The sequence below is a fragment of the Akebia trifoliata genome, chromosome 13 (assembly GCF_017979445.1).
Source record: "Akebia trifoliata isolate Shusen 1 chromosome 13, ASM1797944v1, whole genome shotgun sequence".
Lineage (NCBI taxonomy): Eukaryota > Viridiplantae > Streptophyta > Magnoliopsida > Ranunculales > Lardizabalaceae > Akebia > Akebia trifoliata.
The window spans coordinates 17,644,615-17,655,680 of record NC_141387.1 but is presented as its reverse complement, the minus strand read 5'-3'; the positions used below and the strand labels follow the sequence as shown (position 1 = coordinate 17,655,680).

Sequence of the window (11,066 nt, the reverse complement as noted above, 5' to 3'; positions counted from 1 at the left end):
CGTGCGACTGATTTAAATCATTATGAATTATTTTATGATGACAATCTTGTAATTGTCAATCACAAATCCCAATAAGGGCATATTGAGCTTAAAGTATGGAAATGAGAACGATATAAATACCTATAACATATTGTTAGAATTACAATAAATACTTGTAATTATTTGAGAATTTACCTTTTGTATAAAATAAAATAAAATAAATATTTGTTTCCATTTTGGGTTATTATACAAATTTATGGAAACACAGTGTCCTGCGGGGGAATGTGTCTTTGTGAAAAACCAGAAACAGCGAATCTTGTACAAACAAAGCTCCAACTTTTTGTGTTTAAATTAAATTAAAAATACTAAAATTGACACCAGCCCTAAATATATCTCACCATTTTTTTTTATGAATTACTGATATATCATTAGAGCTTGAGAAAAAAAATTAAAGTTTAACATTTTATTTCTAGATTAGAAATTATCTTTATTTATATATTTTTTTTAAAGAATTGACTTGTAGGATTAATAGTATACATCTTTCTCCTAAACCAAGATTAATAATAAACTATAAAGCATGGGAAGGATGCCTCACGATTTTTTTATTTATGTGACTTAACATCCAATATGTGGGAAGAAGAAAAATATCAAACCCACCAAGGTGAGGGCTCAGAGGTGATATGTAGCAACAAGGGTTTGCTCTTGTGGATGCGGTTTTCGTGAAAACCCTTATGTATATGAGGTTTCGAAATTCCTGCCTCCTTCAAGCTGACTCCTCGATCCCTGATCTCAATACTTCTGATGCTAAAGTTCAATTTTGTTTAAAAAATGATAACCTCTCGAAATCCCACTCCGCCAGAATACCACATTTTCTTGTGATTTCCCCTCCTTTTTATAGGCAAAGAATCCTTCCTTTTCTCCTTGCTTGCTGAATTTCCTAGTAAAGGGGAATTTTCTTGGAATACTTCAACTTAAATTCCGAACATCTTGGGATTATGACGCCTTTTCTTCCGGGTTGCTGACTTCCTGGTCAGTCTCTGATTTATGATAGATAAGTTATTATCCAATCTTTTTGCTTATGGCCATGCATCGGAAGATTTTTAATGAGGAAATTATATTCCTCCACAATGCCCCCTCTCGGAAGACCATGGGCATCATGTTCTTTTGAGAATCCCAGCAATGCTACCCTGAAAAATGTTTGTGATTTGTTACCTGGCGCATAAGTAGGTTTGACTTTATGCACATATTTAATAGTGATTCCACGTGTCCCTTGTTAACAGGCTCGTAGTACTGAGCCGCCATCTCATTATGACGGGTAACAAATGCAACCGCCTAGAATTTTAGACATTTGGACTTCTTACATGTGGCATCCCTTCCTTGGTTAAAAATGGACGCATGATAATCGATTGCCTTATTCTCAGGGTGTAATAATAATCACGACAATTGATTATGTGCACTTTTCTCTAAGTATTTCTATCCTTTGGATCGAATTCCCATCTCGAGATCACTTTAACTATAAATATGTTTATCCTTTGCTTTCATTTTCACCTTCTTTCTATTTCGCGTTGAAGTGCTACTAGTTTTTGACTAAGAATTTTTCAACAAAAGAAATCCATCCGCGCTTCCTTTCTTCTTCCCCGTTTAAGGTACCCCTTCTGCCTTTCACATACGTAATTTCTCTTTACTTATTATCTCTGAAAATATATCCTTACTGCCATGGATAAAAAACCTTATACACTTGCACGCCTATCTATGGAAGATTTTCGAGCTACATACTCTATTCCAGGGTTTGTAGTTACGGATTGGTGCGATTTCCCAGACCCTAACAAAACCTAGGAAAAGGACTCGACCGTCGTACTCTGGGGTCAATTCAAAACAAGTCTCAGGGTACCTCTATCTCCCCTAACCTGAGAGGTGTTGAATTTTTACCACAAGTTCCCTGGGCAAATGACAGGGAATTTTTTCCACCTTATCTTCATGTTTGAGCTGATGAACACCCATCTCCTCGAGGGTAAGAAGCTTGGTTTAATCGACATTCGTGCCCATTACAAGCTTTCAAATGCCCCTAAACGACCCAGATTTTTCTACTTGATGAAGAGAAAAGGTCAGGAAATTTTGCTCCAACTACCGGAGATTGACAAAGAATGGTTTCTGTACCCGGTAAGACTTACGGGTTCGTGGGAATATGCCGAAGGCCAGTCAAATTCTGGTCTTAAAAATCATTACTTTAATTGGACTGGTAGGGGTAACCATTGCATCTTTACTAAATATCAATTCCCATTCCCTTCCCTTACATTAATGCTCTTCTTTCTTTTGCTTGTGTAGGCGTAAAAGACAGGAATCCTCCTTTTGTCCCCGTTCTTGAGTCCATCCTAGCCGACAGAGAGTTTAGGGATCTACTCATTTCCCTTTCCTCAACCCTTCCGCTTACCATTCTTTTACGATCTGAAAGGGGGTCTTCTTATCGTTCTGAGACTACCATTTTGTCATCTACTACCTCTTCCTCTTTTTTGTTCGGGTATTCTAGATCTGACTCTGAGGAAGACATGTCTTCCTAGCTAATTACCCGAAAACCGTCGACGAGGAAACGTCTTGCTTTTGATACCCCACTAGTGCCAGTATCATTGATCCCCCCATCTGACTCATCACCCCCCGTTTCTTTGTCTCTTCCTCCCTCAGGAACAGTTACTATGACCCATTCAACTGAACGGCCTAACTTTGACCAACAAGGCAAGTCGATATTGCCGTACCCATTATTACACCCTGAGAATAAGGCAGCCGAACATCATGCGTCTATTTTTAATCAAAGAAGGGATGCCACGTGTAAGAAGTCCAAATGTTTAAAATTCTAGGCGACTGCATTTGTTACCCGTCATAATGGGATAGTGGCTTAGTACTGCGGACCTGCTAATAAGGGACACGTGGAATCACTATTAAATATGTGCATAAAGCCAAACCTACTCATGCATCGAATAACAAATCATAAGCATTTTCGAGGATAGCATTGCTGGAATTCTCGAAAGAACATGATGCCCATGATTTTCCAAGAAGGGGCATTGTGGAGGAATATAATGTCCTCATTAAAGATCTTCCGATGCATGGACCATAGGTGGTGGGAAGATCGGATAATAACTTATTCGTCATAAATCAGAGACTGACCAGAAAGTCAACAACCTGGAAGAAAAGACACTATAATCCTAAGATGTTCCAATTTAAGTTGAAGTATTCTAAAAAAATTCTCCTTTACTAGGAAATCCAGCAAAGAAGGAGTAAAGAGGGTTAAAGAAGGAAAGGAACGATCCTCTACCTATAAAAAAAGAGGGAAACTCACAAGAAAATGGGATATTCTAGCGGAGAGGGATTTCGAGAGGTTATCATTTTTTAAACAAAACTGAACTTTAGCATCAGAGATATTGAAATCAAGGATCAAGGATCAAGGAGTCAATTTGAAGGAGGCAAGGATTTCGAAACCTCATACACAAAGGGGTTTTCACAAAAACCGCATCCACAGCTCCCCTTGATTAATAGTCTCAACAATGTGAGGATTCTCTCCTTGGATCAACAAAAATAATATAAAAATATAATACATAGCCCACCAAAAGTCAGTCTAAATAGTAAATTCTTTTATCAGCTGTATAGAGGGACCGCACATACCCTATTGAGGTTGCGAAAACATAAATCATGGTAATTGTAGTGTGCTTCTGCAGGTGGGACTGATCTTTATAGAGTGATACATGGCCTATTTAGTGAGAGATTAATTAATTCATCAGTTCACACGATTCAATCAACCGGTCCCTTGGTCTGAATTTTGTGACAGTAGTATCTATTAGAAAATGGAAATTGCAATCAGTATTCCATGTCTTGACATAACCTATTATCCAAATATAAGCTACTAAAAACCTGACTCACATTTCTTAGCTGAATCGGAGAAGCAACACCACCTTCATCTTTCAAAGGTAACCAGGGATTTCGCCAGGTACTGGAGCCAGCTCATTCCTTCCAAACCTCTCCTCATCGTAAAATGTGGCGTGCACTACCCTCCCTCCAAAGAACCGACCATCAAGATCAACAAGTGCTTTTGTTGTTTCCTCTGACCTCTCAAACTGCACAAATATCCGAACTGCCTCGTCTGCTGGGAAATCTGGTTCTGTGATCTCAAAAATGAGGACCCGAGTTACTGTCCCGTACTTTGCACATTCTGATGCTACCTCATCTTCTAGCTCATCATCCACCTCCCCAGGACCGACCTTTTAAACAAATGTAAAAAAAACAAAAAACAGCATTCATTGTCAACATTTGCAACTCAATGGGTTGTAATGCATCAGAAAGCTAGCATGTTGTTTCATTTCAATATCCTCTACTCTTCTGTGATAGGTTATATAAGAGGGTTGACATTAGCACCCCACCCCCAACTTTAACTTATTACACCCCAATTAAAGTCTAAAACACACTCTTCAAACATTATAAAGCTTTGGCTCAAATTATAATGTTAATACTGTAAAACTCATTCAAATAATTTCATTAGTTGTTTACAATTATGATTAGGCTCATATAAAATCCTAAACTCAAAAAAATATATAGAAATCTAGCAAAAAACTAACGAGAGAGCTTCAATTGGCACGCCAACTTTTACTTATTCTCAACCATTTACATGTTTTCTTTATTTTTATTTGGGGTGTAATGAGTAAAAGTTGGGGTGCCACTAGTAGCTCTCTTATATAAGCTCTTTAAGATAGCAAGTATGATACTTCACAGTGATCCATCAAAGAAAATAGTCAACAATTGAATGGATTGAATACTCCTTTACGAGGAAATATTCCAGTTTCGACAAACATTAAAATAGTACAGACCACTCTGAAATGAAGACAAGAACACCAAATACTACGAGCCAAGAGACAATAAAGAATAAATGATTCACATATTCCCCATTCTTCTTATCTAAGGAGCAAAAGTCAACAACAGTTATGTTTATTGATTGAAGATGATTAATAGTTAAGATCTTATCAATGGCATAGTGACAAAAATATTTGATTTTTTTAAAAGCCGTGATTAATTCACTAACACTTCCAATCAACGATTTAAGCCCAACTTATAGATGAAATTTTGAAAAAAATATATTTAAATTACTTGTAATATGATTTTTTTTAAAATTACGTTTAGTATGAAAAAAAATTGTAATAACTTTCAATTTTATTTAATATATGAAATATATAGTTCCCATAATTAATAATATATATTTTATTTTCTTAATAGTCCTAACTGTGCCAACATTGGCACCTTTTTTTTTCCAAATATTTCCCTTTTTGACTTATTCCCACACCATGACTGTCATTATGCTCTAGGGAAGGGAAATATAGAAAGTAAACTAACTTGGAAAGAATCATGAAGCCCCCAAACAAAGGAAGAAAGAAATCAGAAGGACAAATTTCCATAGCCTTGTAAAAAGGAGTCTCCCTCTTGAATCCATAACTACAAATTCTTTGATCCAAAGAAAGGCAATATTGTAGGATCAAGAAATGTTTGTGAGAAGCACAAAAAATAAATTCAATCTCCCAATCATTTAAACTATTCCCAAAACCAAGGACCTATGACAGGTCATCTGCATTCCAAACTGAAAAATCTTGTAATAGATGCTCTTTTCTGTGGGGACAGAACATACAATACTGGAAAAGCTTCATTTCAAGTTTCATGATATCTTTATACACTCCGTGCTCATAGAACACCTAAACAATCCATTTTCCCATTTAGTTTCCACTTCAATGGGTTGATGCTTTCTAATTCAATAAATGATACTAAAGTTGAACAATTGGAGTATTGGCTTCACCATGAGATACTTCTATGAATTTTTACAATATTTCAACAACTGAAATTGAGATCAAAAATGAAGATGGGTGATTTAGGGTAGAATATACGAACCTAGAGTTTATGTTAAGAATCAGATTTTAAGGTGAAATCCCAAGAACTAGGAGTAATGAAGAATCTTTATTCCCCGGCAACAGCATTATAATCATCAATTTTACTTATCCAAAAAAAATAAAAAATGAAGAATCTCTTTCAGCAGCAACACCCTTAAATCCCCTTTTTGTCCAACTTCTTGAATCCCCACTGTTTTTTCTGTTCTTCCACCAACACGATTTAAAAAAGAAATACTGCACCTCCACCTGAATCTCATTCAACGTAGGGCGCAAACTAACTTCCTCATCATTTTAGTGTCCTCATATATTGCCAACAACGCCCCTCCCCACCCAAAAAAAACATCATCATCAAGCATTATTCCAAAAATTTAGGGTCAGGTGAACAACAAATCTTGTTCCTCCATTCAATTTTGTCTAAAGCCAATCTATTTTGTAATTCTAGTGTTCATATACATTCTCATTATGTTTCCATATTCTTTTTGGTCTTCCTTTTGATCTTTTAGAACCTTCAACTTACACATTGCTTCTAATTAAGGTCAAAATTGATCTCCATCGCACATGAATTCGGCAAATACATTTTCACAAATGTGTTCCATTCTAATTTTATCTTCTTACTTTTTCCACTTGTCCATCTCATCATCCCATCTTTTCGGCTTCAAGCTATGCACATTTTGCTTCCTAATTGCCCAACATTCTGTTCCATAAAGCATAGGTGTCTCACAAAAATTTTCTTTGAAAGGGGGAAAAATGACAATAATTAAGAGTAACTTAACAAGTGTCACGCTCTACTTCCTCTCTTTGGTTTCCGTGCCTAGGATGGCAGAGTTGCATCTAGATAAATTGATATGTGACACCCTTGGAATGATGAGGGCAAGCAGCAATTCCATTAGAATCTTATGTGTTCTCTTCAAATGAATTTAATTTTGTTGGAAAGTGGTTCTACATGTTTGGCGCTGCTCATGAGAGCTTGTAAACTAGAGTGGTCAAGGAAAATTATGGAGAAAGCAATTTTGAATGGAAGAGCCAAGACGTGGACTACTTTTGGGTGTGATGTGTATAAAGGCATACCAAAAATCTACCAAGAATTTCATAAGAGGATAGTTTTAAGGTTGGAAGAAAAAAACTAGGGTGCGCTTTTGGGAAGATCATTGGTGTGATGTTTCTCCTCTGAAGTAGCAGTATGTATTCCATGTCTTACAAAGAAAGGATGACAGTTCATAACTCTATAACACCGGCTATGGAAAAGTGTCTTGAGATTTCAATTTTAGGAGGAATGTCAATGATTAAGAGATTTGGGGAATTATTAACCTTGCAGGTCTCGTCTCTCCAATTCCTTGTCCTTCTTCTATCGAGGATTGGAGGGTGTGGGTCTTTAATCGGGATGGAAGATTTTCTGTCAGTCCCCAATGTCAGAATCCCTCTTGAACTACCTTGGTTTAGCTGTTTAGGACAAAAGAGTCACTTCCAAGGTTTTTTATTTAATTTGGATAAGATTCTAACCATCACCATTATCATCATCATCAAAACCTTACCCCAATATTTGTGGTTGGATCTAAACGAATCATGTTCTTCCATTCTAATCTGTCCAAATTTTGATATTGGGATAAGATCTTAAACCACAGATGCAATATCATCAGTGGTGCCTTTCCTATTGATTTATACCATTTATGCATAGCAAGTCAAGAATCCATCAATCACTTGCTTATCCATTGTTTTTTCGGTCGTGATATTTGGTACCACTTTCTATCCCTTTTGCATACCTCTACGTGTTACCTTAGATTCGTTTTACCTTTGCTTCAATGTTAGCAGCTCATTAACTTTGATCAAGTGCTTACTATCATGCATCCCTGCATATTTTCTCTTTTTACACTCTATGTCAAGGAGTGCGGAGGTGAGGATTGATAAAATGTTGCGAGAGTTCCTTTGGAATGATAACGAGGGCAAGAGGAACCATCACCTTGTTTGGAAGTGTGTTTGTGTTCCAAGGAACCAAGGAGGCCTTGGAATCAGGAGGTTAGGGCTGATGTAAAGTACATTTTTGAGAATAAATGAGGAAAGAAAACCGATTCTTGAGAGCCTAAAGCAATATGGAGGAGCATCAGAACTTGTTTCCATAGGAATTGATGAAACCCTTTGATGAAATTATTGAGATTTTGAAAATTATATCAGGGGCGTATTTATGGCATCCCCAATCCATGATGAACCATTTAAAAAAAAAAAAAAAGAGTACGAAAAAATTAATAAAAATAATTTGCATGTTCACACTGAAAAACTTAAAAACTTGAGTTTCATTCCATCTCTATCTATTACCACAAATGCCAAGAATTTATCCATTTTGGCTTTTGGGATATGAATTTTTTACACCAAATATATACAGGGTCCCATTCAGCAAATAAAGTTAAGGAGACATCGTTGGGAAACAAAATTTCAGATTGGGCTGATTTTTAGTGAGATTATTTCTATGTTAAGGAGATCATCCTCACAAAAAATCAGCCCAATCTAAAACTTCTAACCCCATCAAAAGTGGTTTACAAATTAGCGGTAAAAAATTGACAGTTCACAATTCTAAACCATGTTTGACGGGGTTAGAACTTAGAAGCATCAGATTTGACTGTTTTTTTTTATTTTTTTTTTGAGGATGATCTCCTCACCACAGAGATCATCCTCACAAAAAATCAGCCTAATCCAAAACTTTTAAGCCAAATAGGACAAACATTGTATGCCAAACACTACCCATATATATATGAACATTAAAGCGGTCACGTGAACCATCTAACTACATATAATTTACAATAAAACCACAAGTAAAGGAAAGGGGAAAAAGAGAGATTCGTACCATATTTCGGAGGAGGAGAACACGAGTAGGTGGGCCATTCAAGTTAACACTCTTTACCTTCTTCTCCGATTTAGATTCACTAGCATTCACGATCACCCCGGCTCGCCTGTCCGTCTTCTTTGCCATCAAGGGAGTAGTAATCCCCTGCTCTTGCTTCCCAAGTCCTTGTCCCTCCTTCCAACCCATCTTTGCCATCATTCTCTGTGCAGCTGTCATCTGCCCACCAGCACCAACACCTAACCCAACAGATCCCGACTTCCCAATACTAAACCCATCACCATTAGAAGGTGGAGAAGGCGACCTAGGTGCACCATTTGAATTCCCGCTCATCCCCGCACGTCTCTTCCAAGCTTCTTCTCCAGAGATATTCAATGACGATGATCTCGTCGACTCATTATTATAATCTCTCTCCTTCTCTCTCTCCGCAACAGCAGCCTCTCGCTCTCTTTGTTCCCTCTCTCGCTCCCTCTCTCTCTCCTCATCTTCCTTACGTCTTCTGTCCAGCTCTCTCTTCATCTCAGCCTCCATAGCACGCCTCTTCTTTTCCTTCCTGTACTCCTCATAATCATTGGGTCTTGCAGGGTCATACTCTTCGATGACCGTCGATGTGACTCCAACGAGCGCGGGTTGGTTAAAAGATGGGCTCCTCACACCATCATTAGCTGTCATCAATGATGTTGCCGCAGACTTGGTCTGGGATTGATTTAGGGTTTTGGGTTTTATTTGTGAGTGTTGGGTTTTCAAGACAGATTGAGGTGGAGCAAATACAGATGATGGCTTCCGCAATGTCGCTGGCGCCATTTTCGCACTGCTCGACCACACAGCCGAGTTGCTACTGCTGCTTTTCTCCTCTTCAGATGAAGGGGGCGGCAGATCCCCATACAATCCACCAAGCATTTTATTTATTTATTTTTTTTCTGAAAATTTACTGAATCACAGAGTTCCCACCAACGCAAAAAGCTCACGTCTTCGATTAAGTTTTCTTTTAGGGTTTTGTTATGTAATCTAGTTCAGTAAAATCGATGGACTCGAAGAACAGATTGTTTATGTTCAAACATTTTTAGGGTTACTTAGAGTTTAAAACTTGAAAAAAATTTGAAAATATGAAATTTCTGGGGTAAGGATTTCTGAAACGTACCAATTTTCTGCAACAACAGATGCCACTTCTTTGATCTTTCTTCTCCTCTCCAACTCCAACTCCAACTCCAACTAAACAAAAGAAAATTATGGAATTTTTAGGCCCGTGGGTTTGTAACTCGGGTTTTGGACATTGTTGAACATTTGGGAATACTCCTGCTTATGTTTACAAATTGTTGACATGCCCCCTTGACCTTGGTCTTCTCATATAGGCTAAGGAAAATGGTGATTCTACTTGCACACACCAAAATGCCTTACTACACCCACTATCGTGTGATACCCACCAAAAAGTAAAAATACATAATTGTACACACCTAATAAATATTGCTCATTGCACCTATCAAAAGGTAGGAACCCATTTCTTCTCTCTCAATCATTTCTTCTTCTTTGCATCTAGAAAGGTTCAATGTGGGTCTTAAGCTTTGATCTTACTTATTTTACTTCTTGTGGAGGGATAAAATCCTCTCTCATTTAGATTGTTCCTTTGCACCATCAATACACATCTCGAGGTGGGTACTTTTCATTGTTTGATGAGGATTCTATTTAATTATGGAAAAATCTCAATTTAATAAATTCTTCCTATTTTAGTAATTATTAATTTGGATAAGGTGTAGAAGAGTCAATTGTAATTTAAATAGGATTATGATTTATTTCCTAGGTTTATTCTATTTAAAAGGTTAAAGGACATTTTATAAGGGGGAAGGAGGAGAGGAGGAAAGGGGGGACCGAGGAGGAGAGGTCATTTAACAAATATTGATTTATAGTGGAATTGGTTTCCCAAACCCATGAACATAGGCAGGTTTGCCAAACCACGTAAAAAACCATTGTCTTTTCTCTTTTTCTTGTTTTTCAATTATTTTATGAGTTTAATAATGGAATCGTGATCGAGAACAATTTATCACAAAATTGACCTCTACGCTTACCTTAACACCTCCGATTGAGTCGAAGTTATTCACATGAAAAAGTTTTGTTCAGTAGCTACCTACCGAATCTGTTTAGTAATGTTTTGTAGGTACCTAACGAATCGATTTTGTAATGTTCAGTAGAAAATTTTGTTCAATATGTACTTAGCTTGTAATGCCTTAAATTTTCAATGCATATCTCGAGGTATTTGACCACATAACAAAACTTTTAATAAGAGTTGAATCTAAAAGATTTGAGGAAACCATTATGTTCATATCAAAAATTATCCAAAATAG

The 11,066-nt window shown here is 37.0% G+C and overlaps 1 protein-coding gene across 2 annotated transcripts; it reads right to left on the bottom strand.

Annotated features, from left to right (window-relative positions):
- Window positions 1–3,504: 3,504 nt before the first annotated feature.
- On the bottom strand, window positions 3,505–9,967 carry DRT111 (D111/G-patch domain-containing protein). Of its 2 annotated transcripts, XM_086420611.1 has the most exons (3): window positions 8,731–9,967; window positions 3,889–4,226; window positions 3,505–3,802 (listed from the first exon to the last, which is right to left on the bottom strand). In XM_086420611.1, exons 1-2 carry the CDS (start codon window positions 9,625–9,627, stop codon window positions 3,930–3,932), a joined length of 1,194 nt encoding a protein of 397 aa, XP_086276737.1. In that variant the 5' UTR covers window positions 9,628–9,967; the 3' UTR covers window positions 3,505–3,802; window positions 3,889–3,929. The 2 variants fall into 2 exon arrangements, with proteins under 2 accessions (XP_086276737.1, XP_086276736.1); XM_086420610.1 differs by having other exon boundaries at window positions 3,505–4,226.
- Between the last annotated feature and the right edge of the window lie 1,099 nt (window positions 9,968–11,066).

Coding starts and splice junctions, on each gene's coding strand:
- DRT111 (XM_086420610.1), bottom strand. CDS start 9,627: ATGCTTGGTGGATTGTATGGGGATCTGCCGCCCCCTTCATCTGAAGAG. Junction 4,227..8,730: donor TTCTCCTCCTCCGAAATATG/GTACGAATCTCT, acceptor TTTGTTTAAAAG/GTCGGTCCTGGGGAGGTGGA.